Source organism: Scyliorhinus canicula, chromosome 5 (genome assembly GCF_902713615.1).
Source record: "Scyliorhinus canicula chromosome 5, sScyCan1.1, whole genome shotgun sequence".
In the NCBI taxonomy this organism is placed as follows: domain Eukaryota; kingdom Metazoa; phylum Chordata; class Chondrichthyes; order Carcharhiniformes; family Scyliorhinidae; genus Scyliorhinus; species Scyliorhinus canicula.
Genome location: NC_052150.1, coordinates 213,853,693 through 213,877,667, shown reverse-complemented (window position 1 = coordinate 213,877,667; position 23,975 = coordinate 213,853,693). Strand labels below are relative to the sequence as shown.

General features: G+C 48.0%; 1 protein-coding gene across 3 annotated transcripts in view; it reads right to left on the bottom strand.

The window, feature by feature from the left end:
• obscnb (obscurin, cytoskeletal calmodulin and titin-interacting RhoGEF b) overlaps nucleotides 1–23,975 on the bottom strand; it is an 896,193-nt gene that overhangs the window by 456,062 nt on the left and 416,156 nt on the right. For all 3 annotated transcript variants that reach the window (XM_038798455.1, XM_038798456.1, XM_038798458.1), the window contains 3 exons: nucleotides 22,868–23,134; nucleotides 21,805–22,071; nucleotides 2,078–2,344 (listed from right to left, as the gene is read on the bottom strand). In XM_038798455.1, coding sequence (XP_038654383.1) covers nucleotides 2,078–2,344; nucleotides 21,805–22,071; nucleotides 22,868–23,134 — 801 coding nt within the window. The remainder of the gene's footprint in view (nucleotides 1–2,077; nucleotides 2,345–21,804; nucleotides 22,072–22,867; nucleotides 23,135–23,975) is intronic.

Genomic DNA, 23,975 nt, shown 5'->3' with positions numbered 1-23,975 from the left:
AGCCATCACACTCCTGAAGTATGTCTTGTAGATGGTGAGCAGGCTTTGGGGAGTCAAGAGGTCAGTTACTCTCTCCAGAATTCCCAGCCTCTGACCAGCTCTTCCAGCCAAAGTGTTTATATAGCGAGTCCAATTCAGTTTCTGGTCATTGGTAACCACAAGGATGTAGAAATAATAGAGAATTCAATGAACATCAAGGAGTGATGGTTAAATTCTCTCCTGATGGAGATGGTCATTGCGTAGCACTTGCCTAAGGCAAATGTAGCTCGCCACTTGTCAGCCCAGTCCTGAATATTGTCCAGGTCTTTCTGCATTTGGACATGGAGTACTTCAGTATCTTAAAAGTCGTGAATGTTGTTGCACACTGTGCAATCATCCACAATATCCCCACTTCTAACCTTATGATAGAGGGAAGATCTTTGATGAAACAGTTGAAGATGGTTGGGCCTGGGACACGACCCTGAAGAACTCCTGATTTTATTGACCTTCAACAACCACAACCAATTTCTTTTGCGCTAAGTATGACTCTAACCAGCGGAAAATCTTTTCCGATTCCCATTGAATTCAATTTTGTTCAGGCTCCTTGGTGCCATATTCGGTCAAATGCTGCCATGAAGAGAACGGCAGTCATTCTCACCTTGACTCGAGTTCAGTTTTTATTTCCACGTCTAGATCAAGGTAAGTTGCCAAGTGACCCTGGTGGAACTGAACCTGAGCAGGTTGTTGCAGTGTAAGAGCCACATCATAGCACTGTCGATGGCGCCATCCATCACTTTATTGGACTGATGCGTTGATAATTGGATGTGTTGGATTTGTCCTGTCTTTTGTGTGCAGGACGTACCTGGGCAATTTTCCAGACTGCTGGCTAATTTTTCCGTGTTGTAGCTGTACTGGAACAGCTTGACTAAAAGGTGCAGTGAGTTCTGGAGCACACGTTTTCAGCACTATTGTTGGGTTGTTGTCAGGTCCGATAGACTTTGCAGTGTCCAGTGCCTTATGCTGTTTCTTAATGTCACATGGGATGATGTTGGAGTCTTCAAGAGAAGCTACAGATGGATCATCCATTGGGTAGTTCTGACTGAAGATGACTGCAAATGTCTTTTGCGCAGATGTGCTGGGCTCCCCCATCATTGAGGATGGGGATACCTTTGGAGCCTCCTCCTCCAGTAGTTATTTAATTGTCCCCCACCATTCACAACTGCATGTGGTAGGATTGCAGAGATTAGATCTGATTCCCTCCAGCATTCTTCTTTGAAACCAGGTTAGATATCTGCCGGCTTGATGATAATGATATAGTGGGAATATGCCGGACCATGAGGTTACAGATTGTGATTGTATACAATTCTGCTGCTGTTGAGGCTTCACAACACTTCGTAGATGCCCAATTTTGAGTTGTTAGATCCGTTCGAAATAGATCCCATTCAACATGGTGGTAGTGCCACACAATACGATGGAGGGTACCCTCAATGTGAAGACAGGGCATCGTCTCCACAAAGGCTGTACGGTGGTCACTCCTACCAATACTGTAATGGACAGATGCATTTACCACAGGTGGATTGGTGACAATGAGATCAAGTAAATTCTTCCCTCTTGTTGATTCACTCACTACCTGCCGAAGATCCAGTGTGGCAGCTATGTCTTTTAGGACTCAGCCAGCTCAATCGGTAGTCATGCTACTGAGCCATTCTTGGTGATGGACCCAGAGTACATTCTGTGCCTTCGCTACCCACAGTGCTTCCTCCAAAAGGCTGGTAGGGTGGGGGGGCTGCATTTCAAGAAGCTTTGCAATTTGTTACTAATATCTCAAACTAATACCACGTCAAGTCTTAAGAAAGAAATACAAAGTACTGACTGGGTGGTGATATATATCCCTCAAAACATGCTAGTTATGAGAAAACAATAATTAAATTAAAGCTCTGAAGAGAAATGCAAACTGCAAACATGGCAAACTGTTACTGAACAAAATAAGTTGGTACTCTTACCATAAGAAATTCAAAGAGAATTATCACCTCCATGAGAACAATGAAAATAAACAATGATTATTGAGCATTTTAGCAATTAATGGTTGTTGTCCTACCATTTATTTTTAAAGAAGCTGTGGTCAGTTGATCCCCAGAATCACAGGTATATTCACCAGCATCTTCTAGTTTTAGGCTATGAATGATCAACTCATGGTTCCTGCCTTTTTGTTTAATTTCATACTTCTCACTTTGATGAAGTATCATGGATCCCTTCCTCCACTCCACCAAGGCATTAGGTTTAGTAACCACACAGTATAGTTTGACCGTACTATCCTCTTCAGCCTCTTCGTTTTGAAGCTCTTGTTTGAAAAGTATAGGAAGAGCTAAGGAAAACAGCAATTTTATTTGTAATGACATCATTTTGTCAACATTTAAATTAACGAAAAGTTAAAGTTAAAGGAAACATAAAAAAATCCACAAGTCTGCCCTTGGCCAACTACATCAACATACCTGCTCTAAAGTCCGTCCTTGGCCTGCTGCACCATCCGGGTTTCTCTGGCCCATTCCTCCATCACCCCCAACACTTCACAGTCTTTCCAGGACACCCTCCTATGCAATCGAAGAAGGTGCATCACCTGCCCCTTTACCTCCTCCCTGCTTACCATCCAAGGGCCGAAACAGGCACAGCTCCACGTGCACCTCCTTCAACCTGGTCTATCGCGTTCTCTGCTCCCAATGCGGTCTACTCTACATTGGAGAGACCAAAGACAGACTGGGTGACCGCTTGCAGAACACCTTCGATCCATCCGCAAGCAGACCTAGACCTTCCTGTTGCTCGCCATTTCAACTCACAGTCCTGCTCTCATGTCCACTTCTCCGTCCTTGGCTGCTGCAATGTTCCAATGAAGCCCAGCGCAAACTGGAGGAACAGCACCTCATCTTCCGATTAGGCATGTTCCAGACTTAACATTGAGTTCAACAACTTCAAACTGTGAACTCTCTTCTCCACCTTCACCCAATTTTTACTCCTATCAATTTATTTTCATTTCTTCTATCGATCCGTTTTTCCCTTACCATTGTTCCCCTCCCCCCACCCTACTAGGGGCATCTGTTCCCTGATACAAGTTGTCCTTTGACACACTGCTTACGTCCGTTCTGCCATTAATACATTGTGATCTCTTAATGTACCACTATCTGCACCACTCTTCGTTATTGTCACCAACGTTCCCTATGAGACAATCTCCATCTATCGCTGGCCCTCTATCCCGTCCCACTGCTCCACACCGACCCTGCCCCACACAGTATAAATCTCATCCTATTTCCAGTTTTCTCTAGCTTTGACAAAGAGTCATCCAGACTCAAAACATTAGCTCTGTTCCAACTCAGACCTGTCAGACCTGCTAAAATTGTCCAGCATTTCCTGTTTTTGTTTCAGATTCCAGCATCCACAGTAATTTGCCTTTATAACTAATTCCTGTTAGTGTGGTTAAGGCCGAAGACTAATAAGGAGCTTCAATGAGTTTCCAGGTACTCAAATACAACGCCCATTTGAGTACACTGAAAATAATGGGCAGGATTCTCCGATGGGAGATTTTGGGCCAGATTCTCCCTTTCTGAGGCTAAGTGCGGAGGATCTGTGGCATTTTACATAGAAAAAAATTGTGGCGTCCCCTCATCGATCCTGCGACCGGTGAGGGGCTAGCAACTGCATCACGTAAAGCTCCCAGCCTCCACAAAATAAACGGGCAGAGAATAGCTGTGTCCGTGGCCGTGCGTGCGCACTGCGACGACCTGCAGCGGTTGCGCCATAAAACATGGCGCCGGCAGTGCCTGGACCCGACCTGCCAGATAGTGCCCCCCTGGCCACTCCCCCACCAATCCCCCCAGCCTTCAGCCTCACCAGCAGCACTGCTCCCGCCTGAATGTGATGGGGCTGGACACAGTCTGCAGCCGCCATGCCGGGTTCCCACATGGCTGAGATCACCAAGTGAATCGCACCGTCGAGAATTCGGCCCATTAGGGCAGAGCATCGAGGGAGGGCCTTTAGATGATGCGCTGAGGCTGTCCCAACAGTGTGCGGTGCGTGCTGCAATGATGCCGTTTTAGAGGGGGCGGAGCATACAAAACCTGTGTCAAACAGGCACCGCCCCTGATTTCGGTGTCAAAAGGGATTCTCCGCCGATTGGCGATTACAAAATCAGCGTCGGGGAATGGAGAATCTTGCCCAATGTTCTTCCACTGGAGCCGAATTGCACTAGTTTTACGATCCATTTGTGGTCGTAAAGCAGGATGCAATTCTCAATTTCTTGCCGTGCAAATTTATGCATGGTGAGGAACATGAGGTGATTCCCAGGGAATCCAAATATTGGGCCGTCACCTTGAGCAGACGGGCCAATGGCTGAGTTTTGTTTCCAGCACCCCCAGCGCAAATCGACCATGACCACTCCCCCCCCCCCCATCCAGCTCACCGCACCACAAATCGGCCATGCCCCCACCCAACCCCTGGATTCCCCAGGTGCCCCCTCCAACCCCCAAGTACGAGGGTGACCTGACCACCCCCCCAAAAAAACTGCAATAGGGGGACTCCTGTAATAGACCACCCCCCCCCCCCCCCCCCCCACCCAGAAAACAAAAACCTGTCTGGAAGCTACAGGGCGGTCCTGACACGGACAGTGGGAAGCATTATAGCTGTGCCGTTTGCAGTGAAATCATACACTGGAGTGATTGGAATGCTTAGTGCAACTTACATCTCTGTGATGTGGGCAGTGTTTACAGATATTGGGATTTCACCACTTCAGCCACTGAAGAGTGAAGGGAGATGAATGGATCAAAGCGGCAAATGGTTTTTACCAGCTGTGAATCACAAACCACTACTGGAGAGGCATAAATGGATTGCAGATGGTTAATCTGTGGGAACCAGATGCAGGCACAGCTGCTCTCCTTCGAGGAATGGGCACGTGGAGCAGCAAAGTAAGTAGTACAGCTATGATGTTTCCACCAGCCCGTGTCTGGACTGCTCTCGAGCATCCAGACAGGGGCCTTTTTTCTGGGGTGTCCTTGTGGGGTAGGGTCTGCGGTGGGTGGGGGGGCTGTGTGTGGGGGTTCCTGTAGGCACGGGGTCCTTGTGGGGATCCCCCTATTACTGGAATCCCACGGGTGGGGGAATCACCCTCTTACAGAACGCCCAGTGGGGACGGGTTGGGTTACCCCCATAAGGGGGTTGGGGGCACCAAGGCAATCTGGGTATTGGGAGATGCAGTGCGGTGTTGGGGGGAGGGGGATCGGGGATGATTTGCGGTGGCGTGGGGGGATGGTCTCTACAATTGGCGTGGTGGACCCTTTGCCCCCTTGGCCCACTGCGAGATCCATCATGTCAGGTTCACGATTGTGAGTTCACCAGTGAACCTCACCCACCATGGTTTCCGGCCGCGAAGACCAGAGAATCAAGATAGGGCAGAGCATAGGGCATCAGGCTCTCTAAATAGAGGCAAATAGATCATGACGTCCCATTCATTTATTCTCATATTCCTGCTGCCAGCGAGGGGTCGAAGCATCACATTTGGGTCGGCACCCAGCACCGATCCCGATTTTGCCCTGAGGCCTGATTCTCTGCCCCATGAGGGAACGCATTCTAGGCGTCCCGGGACAGAGAATATCGGCCAATATATTTTAGGAGTTTGTATATTATTTCAAGCTCCTCATCAGGTAGCTAAGATTTCTCCCCTGTTTTAGTAATATCTAGTAATATTTAGAAACAGGACAAAGACTGAGCGAGGTATGGTTGTCCATGGTTATGAGATTTTGAAAAACATGATTTGGAGACCATGATGTGTCTTGACACAGTAAGGGTGCATCCTTTAACCGCATTGGAAATTAGCAAACGTGACGCCACTGTTTAAAAAAGGAGGTAGGCAGAAAGCAGGAAATTATAGGCCAGTGAGCTTAACTTCGGTAGTAGGGAAGATGCTGGAATCTATCATCAAGGAAGAAATTGCGAGGCATCTGGATAGAAATTGTCCCATTGGGCAGACGCAGCATGGGTTCGTAAAGGGCAGGTCATGCCTAACTAATTTAGTGGAATTTTTTGAGGACATTACCAGTGCAGTAGATAACGGGGAGCCGATGGATGTGGTATATCTGGATTTCCAGAAAGCCTTTGACAAGGTGCCACACAAAAGGTTGCTGCATAAGATAAAGATGCACGGCATTAAGGGTAAAGTAGTAGCATGGATAGAGGATTGGTTAATTAATAGAAAGCAAAGAGTTGGGATAAATGGGTGTTTCTCTGGTTGGCAATCAGTAGCTAGTGGTGTCCCTCAGGGATCCGTATTGGGCCCACAATTATTCACAATTTACATAGATGATTTGGAGTTGGGGACCAAGGGCAATGTGTCCAAGTTTGCAGATGACACTAAGATGAGTGGTAAAGCAAAAAGTGCAGAGGATACTGGAAGTCTGCAGAGGGATTTGGATAGGTTAAGTGAATGGGCTAGGGTCTGGCAGATGGAATACAATGTTGACAAATGTGAGGTTATCCATTTTGGTAGGAATAACAGCAAACGGGATTATTATTTAAACGATAAAATATTAAAGCATGCCGCTGTTCAGAGAGACTTGGGTGTGCTAGTGCATGAGTCACAGAAGGTTGGTTTACAAGTGCAACAGGTGATTAAGAAGGCAAATGGAATTTTGTCCTTCATTGCTAGAGGGATGGAGTTTAAGACTAGGGAGGTTATGTTGGATTGGATTTGTTTATTGTCACGTGTACCGAGGTACAGTGAAAAGTATTTTTCTGCAAGCAGCTCAACAGATCATTCAGTACATTGGAAGAAAAGGGAATTGAACAGATTTCAAGAAAATACATGAGAATACATAATAGGGCAACACAAGATATACAATGTAACTACATAAGCATTGGCATCGGATGAAGCAGACAGGGTGTAGTGTTAATGAGGACAGTTCATAAAAGGGTCATTTAGGAGTCTGGTGACAGTGGGGAAGAAGCTGTTTTTGAGTCTGTTCGTCCGTGTTCTCAGACTTCTGAATCTCCTGCCCGATGGAAGAAGTTGGAAAAGTGAGTAAGCCGGGTGGGAGGGATCCTTGATTATGCTGCCTGCTTTCCCCCGGCAGCGGGAGATGTAGATGGAATCAATGGATGGGAGGCAGGTTCGTGTGATGGACTGGGCGGTATTCACGACTCTCTGAAGTTCCTTGCAATTGTATAAGGTGTTAGTGCGGCCACACCTGGAGTATTGTGTTCAGTTTTGGTCTCCTTACTTGAGAAAGGACGTACTGGCGCTGGAGGGTGTGCAGAGGAGATTCACTAGGTTAATCCCAGAGCTGAAGGGGTTGGATTATGAGGAGAGGTTGAGTAGACTAGGACTGTACTCGTTGGAATTTAGAAGGATGAGGGGGGATCTTATAGAAACATTTAAAATTATGAAGGGAATAGATAGGATAGATGCGGGCAGGTTGTTTCCACTGGCGGGTGACAGCAGAACTAGGGGACATAGCCTCAAAATAAGGGGAAGTAGATTTAGGACTGAGTTTAGGAGGAACTTCTTCACCCAAAGGGTTGTGAATCTATGGAATTCCTTGCCCAGTGAAGCAGTTGAGGCTCCTTCATTACATGTTTTTAAGGTAAAGATAGATAGTTTTTTGAAGAATAAAGGGATTATGGGTTATGGTGTTCGGGCCGGAAAGTGGAGCTGAGTCCACAAAAGATCAGCCATGATCTAATTGAATGGCGGAGCAGGCTCGAGGGGCCAGATGGCCTACTCCTGCTCCTAGTTCTTATGTTCTTATCAGCCATCTTTACAAGGCAAGTGTGTTACCAACATTGTTATTTTCTTTTCATCAATGTTATGCACTTTCATATTTATTAAATTTTACTGTTGCCTCACACACATCTAGCAGGACAAGAGCAGCACACACATGGGAACAACACCACCTGAAGTTCTCCTCCAAGTCACATACCATCCTGACTTGCAAATATATATCACTGTTCTTTCACTGTACCCAGGTCAAAATTTTGCAACTCCCTCCCTAACAGCAAAGTGGGTGTACCTACATCACAAGGACTGCTGAGGTTCAAGAAGGCAGCAGAGGGCAGCAGAGCAGAGCTACTGATCAGCTGTTCTGGGGAAATTTGCATACGTGCAGTGCGGTCAGCCTAAGTTGAAGGTTAACCTGCGAAGGAGACCCAAGGAGTTTGAGTGAAGGCAAGCATCCAGCAGAGGGCAGCAGAGCAGAGCTACTGATCAGCTGTTCTGGGGAAATTTGCATACGTGCAGTGCGGTCAGCCTAAGTTGAAGGTGAACCTGCGAAGGAGACCCAAGGAATTTGAGTGAAGGCAAGCATCCAGCAGAGGGCAGCAGAGCAGAGCTACTGATCAGCTGTTCTGGGGAAATTTGCATACGTGCAGTGCGGTCAGCCTAAGTTGAAGGTGGTTTGTGGAGGGGCTGTTGGCAAGTGACAGTTAAACCTGAAACACTTTGTGAGTGTTTCCCACCCTACCTCCTCCTCTAACCAACCCCCCCACCCCACGGTGGTTGGGAAGCGGGGGCAGGGGCCTGTCGTGAAGGTAAGTGAGTGCCTTTAAATTTGCTTAACTTTCAGCGGGAGCAGGGTTTGAGGTAATATCAGGTAAGCTCTTCCTTTCTTTTTCTTTTTCTTGTTTTTTTTTAAATCTAGAGGTGATGTCAGGGAAGGCAGTACAATGCTCCTCCTGCAGAATGTTTGAGGTGAGGGACGCCGTCAGTGTCCCTGCTGATTTCATCTGTGGGAAGTGCACCCAACTCCAGCTCCTCAAAAACCGTGTTAGGGACCTGGAGCTTGAGCTGGATGAACTTCAGATCATTCGGAAGGCAGAGGGGGTCATAGATAGGAGCTTCAGGGAAGTAGTTACACCAAAGACTGGAGATAGATGGGTAACTGTAAGAGGGACTGGGAAGAAGCAGTCAGTGCAGGGACCCCCTGCGGTCGTTCCCCTGAGTAACAAGTATACCGTTTTGGATACTTGTGGGGGGGACGACTTACCAGGGGTAAGCCATGGGGTACGGGCCTCTGGCACGGAGTCTGTCCCTGTTGCTCAGAAGGGAAGGGGGGAAAGGAGTAGAACATTAGTAATTGGGGACTCAATAGTCAGGGGCACAGATAGGAGATTTTGTGGGAGCGAGAGAGACTCACGTTTGGTATGTTGCCTCCCAGGTGCAAGGGTACGTGATGTCTCGGATCGTGTTTTCCGGGTCCTTAAGGGGGAGGGGGAGCAGCCCCAAGTCGTAGTCCACATTGGCACTAACAACATAGGTAGGAAAGGGGACAAGGATGTCAGGCAGGCCTTTAGGGAGCTAGGATGGAAGCTCAGAGCGAGAACAAACAGAGTTGTTATCTCTGGGTTGTTGCCCGTGCCACGTGATAGTGAGATGAGGAATAGGGAGAGAGAGCAATTAAACACGTGGCTACAGGGATGGTGCAGGCGGGAGGGATTCAGATTTCTGGATAACTGGGGCTCTTTCTGGGGAAGGTGGGACCTCTATAGACAGGATGGTCTACATCTGAACCTGAGGGGCACCAATATCCTGGGGGGGAGATTTGTTAATGCTCTTTGGGGGGCTTTAAACTAATTCAAGTTAGTGGGAACCTGGATTGTAGTTTTGGGGTACGGGAGATTGAGAGTATAGAGGTCAGGAGCACAGATTTGACTTCGCAGGAGGGTGCCAGTGTTCAGGTAGGTGGTTTGAAGTGTGTCTACTTCAATGCCAGGAGTATACGAAATAAGGTAGGGGAACTGGCAGCATGGGTTGGTACCTGGAACTTCGAGGTTGTGGCCATTTCAGAGACATGGATAGAGCAGGGACAGGAATGGTTGTTGCAGGTTCCGGGGTTTAGGTGTTTTAGTAAGCTCAGAGAAGGGGGCAAAAGAGGGGGAGGTGTGGCGCTGCTAGTCAAGGACAGTATTACAGTGGCGGAAAGGATGCTAGATGGGGACTCTTCTTCTGAGGTAGTATGGGCTGAGGTTAGAAACAGGAAAGGAGAGGTCACCCTGTTGGGAGTTTTCTATAGGCCACCTAATAGTTCTAGGGATGTAGAGGAAAGGATGGCGAAGATGATTCTGGAAAAGAGCAAAAGTAACAGGGTAGTTGTTATGGGAGACTTTAACTTTCCAAATATTGACTGGAAAAGATATAGTTCGAGTACATTAGATGGGTCATTCTTTGTACAATGTGTGCAGGAGGGTTTCCTGACACAATATGTTGACAGGCCAACAAGAGGCGAGGCCACATTGGATTTGGTTTTGGGTAATGAACCAGGCCAGGTGTTAGATCTGGAGGTAGGTGAACACTTTGGAAACAGTGACCACAATTCGGTGACCTTTACGTTACTGATGGAAAGGGATAAGTATACCCCGCAGGGCAAGAGTTATAGCTGGGGGAAGGGCAATTATGATGCCATTAGACATGACTTAGGATGTGTTGGTTGGAGAAGTAGGCTGCAAGGGTTGGGCACACTGGATATGTGGAGCTTGTTCAAGGAACAGCTATTGCATGTTCTTGATAAGTACGTACCAGTCAGGCAGGGAGGAAGGGGTCGAGCGAGGGAACCGTGGTTTACCAAAGAAGTGGAATCTCTTGTTAAGAGGAAGAAGGAGGCCTATGTGAAGATGAGGCGTGAAGTTTCAGTTGAGGCGCTTGATAGTTACAAGGAAGCGAGGAAGGATCTAAAGAGAGAGCTGAGACGAGCAAGGAGGGGACATGAGAAGTCTTTGGCAGGTAGGATCAAGGAAAACCCAAAAGCTTTCTATAGGTATGTCAGGAATAAAAGAATGACTAGGGTAAGAGTAGGGCCAGTCAAGGACAGTGGTGGGCAGTTGTGTGTGGAGGCTGAGGAGATAAGCGAGATACTAAATGAATACTTTTCGTCAGTATTCACTCAAGAAAAAGATAATATTGTGGAGGAGAATGCTGAGACCCAGGCTATTAGAATAGGTGGCATTGAGGTGCGTAGGGAAGAAGTGTTGGCAATTCTGGACAAGGTGAAAATAGATAAGTCCCCAGGGCCGGATGGGATTTATCCTAGGATTCTCTGGGAAGCCAGGGAAGAGATTGCTGAGCCTTTGGCTTTGATTTTTAGGTCATCATTGGCTACAGGAATAGTGCAGAGGACTGGAGGATAGCAAATGTGGTCCCTTTGTTCAAGAAGGGGAGTAGAGATAACCCCGGTAACTATAGGCCGGTGAGCCTAACGTCTGTGGTGGGTAAGGTCTTGGAGAGGATTATAAAAGATACGATTTATAATCATCTAGATAGGAATAATATGATTAGGGATAGTCAGCATGGTTTTGTGAAGGGTAGGTCATGCCTCACAAACCTTATCGAGTTCTTTGAGAAGGTGACTGAACAGGTAGACGAGGGTAGAGCAGTTGATGTGGTGTATATGGATTTCAGTAAAGCATTTGATAAGGTTCCCCATGGTCGGCTATTGCAGAAAATACGGAGGCTGGGGATTGAGGGTGATTTAGAGATGTGGATCAGAAATTGGCTAGTTGAAAGAAGACAGAGAGTGGTAGTTGATGGGAAATGTTCAGAATGGAGTTCAGTTACGAGTGGCATACCACAAGGATCTGTTCTGGGGCCGTTGCTGTTTGTCATTTTTATAAATGACCTAGAGGAGGGCGCAGAAGGATGGGTGAGTAAATTTGCAGACGACACTAAAGTCGGTGGAGTTGTAGACAGTGTGGAAGGATGTTGCAGGTTACAGAGGGACATAGATAAGCTGCAGAGCTGGGCTGAGAGGTGGCAAATGGAGTTTAATGTGGAGAAGTGTGAGGTGATTCACTTTGGAAAGAATAACAGGAATGCGGAATATTTGGCTAATGGTAAAATTCTTGGTAGTGTGGATGAGCAGAGGGATCTCGGTGTCCATGTACATAGATCCCTGAAAGTTGCCACCCAGGTTGATAGGGTTGTGAAGAAGGCCTATGGTGTGTTGGCCTTTATTGGTAGAGGGATTGAGTTCCGGAGCCATGAGGTCATGTTGCAGTTGTACAAAACTCTAGTACCGTCGCATTTGGAGTATTGCGTACAGTTCTGGTCGCCTCATTATAGGAAGGATGTGGAAGTTTTGGAACGGGTGCAGAGGAGATTTACCAGGATGTTGCCTGGTATGGAGGGAAAATCTTATGAGGAAAGGCTGATGGACTTGAGGTTGTTTTCGTTAGAGAGAAGAAGGTTAAGAGGTGACTTAATAGAGGCATACAAAATGATCAGAGGGTTAGATAGGGTGGACAGCGAGAGCCTTCTCCCGCGGATGGAGGTGGCTAGCACGAGGGGACATAGCCTTAAATTGAGGGGTAATAGATATAGGACAGAGGTCAGAGGTGGGTTTTTTACGCAAAGAGTGGTGAGGCCGTGGAATGCCCTACCCGAAACAGTAGTGAACTCGCCAACATTGAGGGCATTTAAAAAATTTTTGGATAAGCATATGGATGATAAGGGCATAGTGTAGGTTAGATGGCCTTTAGTTTTTTTCCATGTCGGTGCAACATCAAGGGCCGAAGGGCCTGTACTGCGCTGTATCGTTCTATGTTCTATGTTCTAAGGCAGTTCATCACTACCTTCTCAAGAGCAATTAGGGGTGACCTATAAATGTTGGCCTAACCAGTGATGCCCACATCCCCAAAATGAATTTTTAAAAATCATATTTGCAGACACAAATGCTTATATACTGAAGGGTCAAACATTAAGGATCAGAATTATCAGATATGAGCATACAAATTGCGAGCATTTGAACCAATAAGGCTGCTCCTCCATTCAATGAGATCATGGCTGACCTCAACTCCACGGATTAGGTAAATCAGGGAATATTATTTAAGGGGTAGCAAACTTGGTTCAGAAACAGGACAAAGACTGAGGGAGGTATGGTTGTCCATGGTTATGAGATTTTGAAAAACATGATTTGGAGACCATGATGTGTCTTGACACAGTAAGGGTGCATCCTTTAACCACATCAGCCATCTTTACAAGGCGAGTTTCTCAAGGCCAACAATCCAGTTTTAATTTTATTCAAACCCCATTACGAACTTAAATGGTCATGCATGAAATTAGCAAAGGATAAAGTTACATCTCAACGGAACATCAATACTCATCTGAAATATGGCAAAACTCAAGTTGGGACTGTGAATGTGCACTAACTGTAACAGGAGAACAAGAAGGGAGCTTATCACTCATTGTCATAAGTAGGCTTCAATGAAGTTACTGTGAAAAGCCCCTAGCTTCAGCTCAGACAAGAAATCCACAACACCTCAGATTATTGATCAAACAAATGGTGGACCATATTTTTCCAAAATTATTTTTGAGATTATCAGCTCATGAGAAGCATTCCATGGCAAAAAGCAGTATGATTCAATGATATGCAACGATTCTTGTCCTACCCTTCACTTTTAAGGAAGCTGTGATCTGCTGATCCCCTGAATCACATGTATATTCTCCAGTATCTTCTACTTTTAGACTGTGAATTAGCAGTTCAACATATAGGCCTTTTTGCTTCATTTTATGCTTTTCACTTGGGTGAAGTAGCAGAGATCCTTTCCTCCATTTCACTGGAGCATTGGGTTTACTGATCAGACAGTGAAGAGTAGTAGTGCTATCCTCTTCAGCCTCCACACTTTGAAGCTCCTCTTTGAAAAGCACAGGTAGAACTACGAGTGAAGGTAATTCAATTCTTAATGATGTAGCTCAATCAACCTCCAAAGAAAATGATTCCATTGAATCCAAGGATGTCGATTCATAATTTCAATTTGTTCCATTCAAAATAATACATTAACAATCATCAAAGGCCTTCAACCACATCAAGGCGGACATCGCCAAGGTCACGATGCTCGCAGTTGTCGAGACCCTCCCCTTTCAGGTGGAGAGCGATGCATCAGACGTAGCTCTGGCCGCCACCCTCAACCAGGCGGGCAACCCGTGGCTTTCTTTTCCTGCACCTGCCATGCCTCCGAAATTCAGCACTCCTCTGTTGAAAAGGAGGCCCAAGCCATTGTGGAAGCTGTGCGACATTGGCGGCATTACCTGGCCAGCAGGAGATTCACTGTCCTCACTGACCAACGGTCGGTTGCCTTCATGTTTAACAATACGCAGCGGGGCAAGATAAAAAATAACAAGATCTTGAGGTGGAGGATCGAGCTCTCGACCTATAAACATGAGATCTTGTATCATTTGGGAAGCTAAATGCGGCCCCTGATGCCCAATCCCATGGTACATGTGCCATCGCACAAATAGACCGCCTCCGGGCTCTCCACAATAACCTCTGCCACCCGGGGTCACCCGGTTCTTCCATTTTGTCAAAGCCCGCAACCTGCCCTACTCCATTGAGGAGGTCAGGACTGTAACCAGAGACTGCCAAGTCTGCGCAGAGTGCAAACCGCACTTCTACAGGCCAGATAGAGCGCACCTGGTGAAGGCCTCCTGCCTCTTTGAGCGCCTCAGCATGGACCTCAAAGGGCCCCTCCCCTCCACCAACCGCAACGTGTACTTCCTCAACGTAATTGACGTAACTCCTGGTTCCCTTTCGCTATCCCATGCCACGACATGACTTCTGCCACGGTCATTGTGGTGAATCACAGTCCCTGTAATTCATACTGTTATATATGATGTACTGTGTCTATGTAAGCTCGGTATACGAGCAGTTGCGCGGCTCTGCCCATAGGGGGAGATGAGGAGTTTGTACTGGGCTCCACCCTTGGCTCCGCCCATGGCTCCTCCCACTAACCGGAAGTATAAAGCTTGGCAGTCGTGAGCCTGCCTGCCAGTTCATCTCGTTGAAAGACTATTAAAACCACGTGTCGTGTGAATTGATGGTCACATCGAATGTACGTGAGGCCCATCAACAAGGTCTACGCGTGCCATATTTTTACGACCCGCCGCCAGCGCCCCGCGGAGTCGTTGGAAGAATTCCTGCGGGAGTTAAAGATTTTAGCTCGGGACTGTATTTACCAGGCTGTATCAGCCGAACAGCACATGGAACTTGCCGTTAGAGATGTGTACGTGGCAGGCCTCAGATCGAATTATGTGCGGCAGCGGTTGCTAGAAAAAGGGACCCAGAACTTAGAGGACACAGTTGAACTAGCTACCACTACGGAGATCTCATTCCGCAGCCTCACCTCGTTCCCCGCGGACCAAGCGACCCCATCCTGGGCCCCCGACCAGCGACTGCCCTGGCCTGCGCCGCGCGGCAACCCAGCCATCACGCAGCCCCAGTGTGCCATTTTTGCGGACAGCCCCAGCACCCACGGCAGCACTGCCCGGCCCGTAACGTGACCTGCAGCAACTGCGGTCGTAAAGGACACTATGCCCGGGTCTGCCTGGTAAAGAAATCCCCCTGTCCAAACTCTCCCACAGCCCAGAGCACTCGCTTCCAAAACTCACAGGCCCGCAGTTCCCGAAATGCTGCAGCCTGTATGCCGACTCCGCCCCCACCCGACATGTGCGACTCATGGGGGCGGCCATCTTGGCACTCATCCTCCATGCGGCCGGCCATGTGCGACTAATGGGGGCAGCCATCTTGGTAATCCTCCTCCATGCGGCCGGCCATGTGCGAATCATGGGGGCGGCCATCTTGGTAATCCTCCTCCATGCGGCCGGCCATGTGCGACTCATGGGGGCGGCCATCTTGGCAATCCTCCTCCATGCTGCCGGCCATGTGCGACTCATGGGGCGGCCATCTTGGGATCCATCCTTTTCAAACTCTGAAACTCATCTCGGCGACTATGAACTCAGACGGCAGTCATCACGGGGCCACTCCAGCACAGCTGATTGAGCTACCGACTACCCGCAACTCAGCGTGGTCACGTTGGACCAGTCGCGTCCAAAGCACCTCCGCAACTCAATGATGACCGTTAAAATCAACGGGTACAGGACGCCGTGCCTCTTCGATTCCGGGAGCAGCGAGAGCTTCGTACACCCAGAACTGGTAAGACGCTGTTCGTTCCCTATTTTCCATGCACGGCAAACGATCTCCCTCGCTTCGGGCTCTCACTCTGTTCACCTCCAAGGGCACACCATCGCGACCCTAATGATTCACGGCACTAGCTACTCAAACTTCCAGCTGTACGTGCTCCCTGAACTCTGCGCCCCACTCCTACTGTGTCTCGATTTCCAGTAGAACCTCAAAAGCCTCACACTCAGCTTCAGCGGGCTCTTCCCCCACTCACTATTTGCAGCCTCGCCACCCTAAAATTCGACCCCCCTCCACTATTTGCCAATCTCACTCCGGACTGCAAACCCTTAGCCACTCGCAGCAGGCGATACAGCCTGCAGGACAGGGTATTTATCAGAACCGAGATCCATAGGCTCCTACATGAGGGGATCATAGAGGCCAGGAACAGTCCCTGGAGAGCTCAGGTGGTGGTCGTCAGGACCGGGGAAAAATTCCGAATGGTAGTGGACTATAGCCAGACCATTAATCGGTTCACGCTCCTTGACGCGTATCCCCTCCCCAGAATTGCAGACATGGTGAATCAGATCGCCCATTATAAAGTCTTCTCCACGGTGGACCTGAAGTCTGCATACCACCAGCTCCCAATCCGCCCAGAAGACCACCACTTCATGGCGTTTGAGGCCAGCGACCGCCTCTTCCACTTCCTCTGGGTTCCCTTTGGCGTCACTAATGGGGGTCTCGGTGTTCCAACGAGCAATGGACTAAATGGTGGACGGGCTGCGGGCCACGTTTCCGTACCTGGATAACGTCACCATCTGCGGCCATGATCAGCAGGACCACGACTTTAACCTCCATCGATTTTTCCAGACTGCCCAGAAACTCAACCTCACGTATAACACGGAGAAATGCGTTTTCCGCACGACCATCCTCAGCTATGTCGTCTAGAACGGAGTCCTGGGCCCCGACCCGGACCGTATGCGCCCCCTCTTAGAACTCCCTCTCCCTCACTGTTCCAGGGCCATCAAAAGGTGCCTGGGATTTTTCTCTTATTATGCCCAGTGGGTCCTTCAGTGTGCGGACAAAGCCCGCCCACTATTTAAGGCCACACTCTTCCCTCTATCGGATGAGGCTCGTCAGGCCTTCACTCGTATCAAGGAGGACATCGCCAAAGCGGCCATGCGGGCAGTGGATGAATCCGTCCCCTTTCAGGTAGAGAGCGATGCCTCAGAGGTTGCCCTCGCAGCCACACTAAACCAGGCAGGGAGACCAGTCGCCTTCTTCTCCCGAACCCTCTCTGCTTCGGAACTTCGACACTCTCCGGTCGAAAAGGAAGCACAAGCCATCGTGGAAGCTATACGTCACTGGAGGCACTACCTCGCAGGTAGGAGGTTCACCCTCATCACCGACCAAAGATCGGTTGCCTTTATGTCCGACAACTCTCAAAGGAGCAAAATCAAAAATGATAAGATCCTACGGTGGAGGATCGAACTCTCCACCTACAAGTACGACATTATTTACCGACTGGGGAAGCTTAAAGAGCCCCCAGATGCCCTGTGCCGCGGCACGTGCGTGATGTGATCATCAATTCACAAGACACATGGTTGGAAGTGAACAGTGGTTTTAATAATGTCACAACGGAGCCTGCCTGCAACAAGATGAAAATGAAATGAAAATGAAATGAGATGAACTGGCAGGCAGGCTCAGACTGCCAAGCTTTATACAACCAGTTGGTGGGAGGAGCCATGGGCAGAGCCAAGGGTGGATCCCAGTACAAACTCCCGTACACTCCCAGTACATCTCCCCCTAGGGGCAGAGCCGCGCAACTGCTCGTGTGCCAAGTTTACACAGACATAGCCCATCATATGTAATAACAGTGTGAATTACGATACTGTGATTCACCACATTCACCCCCTGTAAACAAATTGAGACCAGCGGGGGTGATGTGCCTACAATTTTCCCGATTGCGGGTTACAGTTATAAGTTACAATTTACAGGTTAAGTCGATCCGGAGGCCGAGTCGTCCTCTGGGATCGACGAAGCACGAGAGAGAGTGCTCCTGCTCCATTCGAACCCACACTACGCATCTATAGAGTACACTGACGGCCGTCAGGACACTGTTTCTCTCCGGGACCTGGCGCCTGCATGATCCAACTCTGACACTACCTCCACTGAGATACCTCTCGCACTATACCCCTCCCAACACCCCGCGCCCGGCGCCCCACACCTGCAGTTTCGCTGCCCCTACTCCGCGCCCCCGCGCCATTGGGTTTCCGGCGCTCCCCGTCACCAGCCGAACCAGTCGGATACAAAGCTCTGGACGAATCACCCCCAGAGTCCAACATGGTTCCCTCGCCGACCACCACCGCCCAGCCACCACAAGAGGCTGCAACCCCGGTGCTTCGTCGATCCCAGAGGACGACTCGGCCGCCGGATCGACTTAATTTGTGATTTATAACCTGTAAATTGTAACTTGTAACTCGTAATTTGGATTTTGTAGACACATCACCCCCACTTTACAGGGGGTGAATGTGGTGAATCACAGTCCGTGTAATTCGCACTGTTATTATATATGATGTACTGTGTCTATGTAAGGACGGTATACGAGCAGTTGCGCGGTTCCGCCCATAGGGGGAGATGAGGAGTTTGTACTGGGCTCCACCCTTGGCTCCGCCCATGGCTCCTCCCACTAACCGGAAGTATAAAGCTTGGCAGTCGTGAGCCTGACTGCCAGTTCATCTCATCACAAGTAGGCTCTGTTGAAAGACTATTAAAAGCACTGTTCACTTCCAACCACGTGTCGTGTGAATTGATGGTCACATCAGTCATCAAAGCCCTGCACAGCATCTTCACTCTGTTTGGTTTCCCGACCTGATCCACAGCAATCGGGAATCCACCTTCATGATGATGAGCTGCGTCAGTTCCTGCTCAGCAAGGGCATCACCTCGAGCAGGACGACCAGCTACAACCCCCAGGGAAACAGGCAGATGGAGAGGGAGAACGGGACGATCTGGAAGGCCGTCCTGCTGACCCTTCTGTCTAGAAATCTCCCGGTCTCCCGCTGGCTGGAGGTCCTCCCCGACACGCTCCACTCCATCCGGTTGCTCCTGTGCACCGTTACTAATGAGATCCCTCACGAACATGTTTTTGCCTTCCCCAGGAAGTCCACCTCCGGGGTCTCGCTCCTAACATGGCTGACAGTTCCTGGACCTGTCCTCCTCCGGAAGCATGTGCGGAGCCATAAATTGGATCCCTTGATTGAGAAAGTCCACCTCCTCCATGCAAACCTACAGTGTGTCTACGTGACACACCCCGACGGGTGACAGGACATAGTCTCCCTCCGGGAGCTGGCCGCACTGGGTCACCACCCTCAACCCCCGACCTGATACAGCTCCTTCCCCCTTTGGTTGCCTCATTCACCCTTGCGCCTCCCACCAGCGAACCTCACCGCAGGCCCCACCCCGCAGGATCCGTCCCCTCACTGGATCCACTAAGGGGTGACGAAGAAGAGGATAATACGTTCCCAGAGTCGCAGGTGACCACGTTAGCGCGCACATCACCACCAGGACTGAGGCAGTCGCAGTGGAGGGTCAGAACCCCTGACAGACTCAATCTGTAATGTTTTTCTTCACCCCCGCCGGACTCTTTTTTAAACAGGGGGTGAATGTGGTAAACACCACTGGTAACACATTGCATGTATTACGGTACTGCCACTGTATTACAGGTACCACAGTAAATCCCAGCCTGCTGGCTCCTCCAAGCAGGCGGCGTATAAAAGTGTATGCTCTCCTGCGCTGCTCCCATTCTGGTTCCAGCTGCAGGAGGCACAACATCATGTGCAGTAAAGCTTCGATTGTTTCACCATTCTCGTATCGTGGTAATTGACGGTACATCAGACACTATCCAGGAAAAACAACCAATTTCATCAGCACCCCATTCACCACCGTAAACATTCACTCCAACACTTTGCTCCTCCAACTACGCCACCCCAACATTCCTCAACCCCTTTCAATTCATCTATGTGCCAATTGCTAATTGGAAATATCGATGCTTATCCCAAAGATCTAGATAGTGAACTCCCCCTGCTCCCTGCAACATGAAACTGCTGTGCTGTAGACTTCCTGTGGCTACCTCACCTGATGGCTGCCAAATTGAGATCAGGCTGGTATGACCATACTGCAGGGAGGAGGAGTCATACAGGTGGCAGGGATTTGGGATGAGTCTCCATGCTACCAGCTGGCTGCTGGAACATGGGTCCATTGAAAGGGGACTGGGAATGCTGGGGTGGGCAACTGAAGAAAGCAAGTGTTGGAATGAATGTTTAAGGTGGTGGATGGGGTGATCAAGTTGGGTGCTCTGACCTCCTATGCTCCCTGTGCACTTTTTGCAACATAGGAACAAGCCCATAAATCCCAGTAAATATTTAAATATATTTTGTGTTTTAAGTCCCTCGTTCTCAGATCTATGCAGTGTTTTGACTTAACAATCCATCGACACCTCACAATAAAGAATCTGGGATGATCGTGGACGGCACGGTCGCACTGCACTTAGCACTGTTGCGTCACAGCACCAGGGTCCGAGGTTAGATTCACGGCTTGGGTCAGTGTCTGTGCGGAGTCTGCACGTTCTCCCAGTGTCTGCGTGGATTTCCACCGGGTGTTCCGGTTTCCTCCCACAAGTGTAGAAGATTGCAGTTTAGTCAGGCAGCATGGTCGAAGGGCCTGTTCTTGTGCTGTACTTTTCTTTGTTCTTTGTAAGCCCCGAAAGACGTGCTTGTTAGGTGAATTGGATATTCTGAATTCTCCCTCAGTTGTACCAGACAGGGGCTGTAGTTGGCGACTAGGGGGTTTTCACAGTAACTTAACTGCAGTGTTAATGTAAGCCTACTTGTGACACTAATAAAGATTATTGGTCTTAGAAAAGAAAGGAATTGATGTCCTCTACCTCCCTCCCTCTCTTTCTAGGTTTCCTGCAAAGGTGGCAGAAAATCAATGCTTATTTTCTGCATAGTGGCATGGTGCTAAAGAGGCAGTGATTCATCTACATGATCTGCCGTGTTGTCTGCAAAGGATAAACATGCTATAGTGTACTGAAAGCTTGTACTTGTGAACCGAGCATCTACGGATGAGCTTGGGGAGCAGAGCTGAAAACTGTACTTCAGAATCACATGGGCTATGTCATTTGAAAAATAAAAGCCCAACCTGCAAAGCTACAAGATTTATTATCTCCATCTTTACTTGTCATTTATCAATGTGCACCCTCTCAACGGTCACCCTACTTGTGCTAAAAGCAGCAAAACTGTTAATTGTTGCCTGACTGACATACAGCTCAGTACAAAACAACCAATTTTCCATCTTCTGACAACCGAGAAAGCTGCTGCAAAGGGGCACCACAGCTGACAGTGATGTTCAAATGAGGCCAAAAGACAATATTGTTCAGGTCTCGACAACAAAGGCTTTGGGTGGACACAACACAGGACACAATATCAGCCATGATTGAATGGCGGAGCAGACTCGATGGGCCGAGAGGCTCCTATGTCCTATGGTCTTAACACCCACTGTTTTAGGAGGATAATTAATTGTGACTGCCCTGACTCCCCACCAGGTATAAATTATTCCGAAAACGTACAGATTGGAATTCTCTGGCCGTTGGGATTCTATTTTCCCACTTGCAGAGCACCTTCGCCTGTAGGTCTCCAGGTGGAAGGTTGTGGCTTCCATGGGAATGCCCATTCACAAGCGGCTGGGGAACGAGATAATCCCCCCCATAGTAAGATTCAGAATTTTGAAAACAACATGTTCAACCTTAATGGACAATCAAAATGACTCATGTGACATCTAGCTTAATAAGACATCCTAAGTGATAAAATTAGAAAAGTTTAATTCCTGTGTAATGAATATTGACCTACCCTTCACTTTTAAAGATGCAGTTGTCATTTGATCGCCTGAATCGCACGTATATTTTCCAGCATCATCATCTTTTAGGTTATGAATAAGCAACTCAACGCAGGAACCCGTTTGCTTCATTTCATGTTTCTCACTGGGATGAAGCACCACAGATCCTTTCCTCCATTCCACTGGGACACCCGGTTTTGAAATCTCACAATGCAGAATGGCAGTGCTGTCCTCTTCAGCCTCTTTGTTCTGAAGCTCTTGTTTGAAAACCACAGGAAGGGCTAAGAAAGACAGTAATTGAGTTCATGATAATGAACATAAGATTCCAGTCCAATTTCTGAACATCCATCAAATTTCAGTAATGACCGGCCACAACTTTGCTCACCTGATATCTTTGGCAGGGCTCTGACATCCCATAGCCCCAGTGCACTTTGTGCAAAATTGGAACAAGCCCATAAATCCCAGTTAATACTTAAATTTATCTGACACTTTAAGTCCCTCGTTAACAGATCTAAGCAGCATTTTGCTTAACAAACCATCCACACCTCGTAAGGTCAGTATCTGGGATGATCATGGCAGAAAGAAATTAATGTCCTCCACCTCACCAGGTCTCTTTCAAGCCTTCTCACAAAGCGAGTGGGAACCCAGGTCTAGTTTTTCCTTCGTGGCCCAGTGCTAAAGTTGCAATGATTCATCTACACAATTTGCCTTGTTGTCATCCATGGACAAACATACTATACAGTACTGAAGCTGTACTTTTAAAGCTTCCGTTCCAGGCACCATCATCGGGAGCGGACCAAAAAAAGTACTCAAGAATTGCATGGGCTCCATAATTTGAGAGGCAATAGTTTCACAACCTGCATTCCATAAGATTTTTGTCCCCATGTAGCTGTCATCTTTACTTGCCTTTCATCAATATGCAACCTCATAATGCTTACCCTACTGATGCTAATAGCAGCAAAACTGCCAATGACATTGAGATAGAGGTTGTCATGATCATATCTATTGAATGGCGGAGAACGCTTAAAGGGCCCAATATACTACTCCAGCTCATAGTTTTTATGATTATTGACCTACCCTTGACTTTTAAAGATGCAGTTGTCTTTTGATCCCCTGAATCACACGTATATTTTCCAGCATCTTCAACTTTTAGACTATGAATAAACAACTCAACACAGGAACCCGTTTGCTTCATTTCATGTTTCTCACTGGGATGAAGCACCACAGATCCTTTCCTCCATTCCACTGGGACACCCGCTTTTGAAATCTCACAATGCAGAATGGCAGTGCTGTCCTCTTCAGCCTCTTTGTTCTGAAGCTCTTGTTTGAAAACCACAGGAAGGGCTAAGAAAGACAGTAATAATTGAGTTCACAATGATGAACTTCAGCTAAGATTCACATTTTATTTCTGGGCAACAACAGCATTTCAAATAAACTCAGTTAAAAAAAAAATGCTTGAGGAAGCTATTCAATATCAGGATCCCACGGCCATTCCTCAACAACCACACTGACTCTTAGAGTGTTGTTGTCTCGAGTACTATTGGATCAGATAACCTTTGGTTGTCAATGTACAAATTGCTACTTTCTCCTGTCATAACTTTTATCAGCCTGAACCGAGGAATGTTACAGTTTACACTAATATCACAAAATTTTATACTTTATGGCACAGTGCTTAGCACTGCTGCTTCAACGCGCCAGGGTCCTGGATTCGCTCCCGGCCATGGGTGACTGTCTGTGTGTAGTTTTCATATTCAACCCGTGTCAATGTGGGTTTCCTCCTGGTGCTCCGGTCCTCCCAGTCCAAAGTTGTGCAGGTTAATGTGTTCTTTCGGATGGTCGGTTCAGACCCAATGGGCCGAATGGCCTCCTTCTGCACTGTAGGGATTCTATAGATATCTAACGAGACAACTAGTCTCCACAACCATTCTTAATTTACTCCCTATGAAGTATTTCATTCATATATAGACATTCCATATCCATGTAATTCCAGATTGCTCATCATAAATTACAGTACAGTTCAGAATATATTTTGCGAAATTAAATGCTGACATATTTAAAAGAAATGTCACTCCAATTGTTAAAAATATTGAACATGAATTCTAAAACTGTTACAGTTTCCACCTCCAAAAAATTGCTGACTAAATATGTGGAGATATTCTGGCATAAAAGATAATGGGCTGGATTC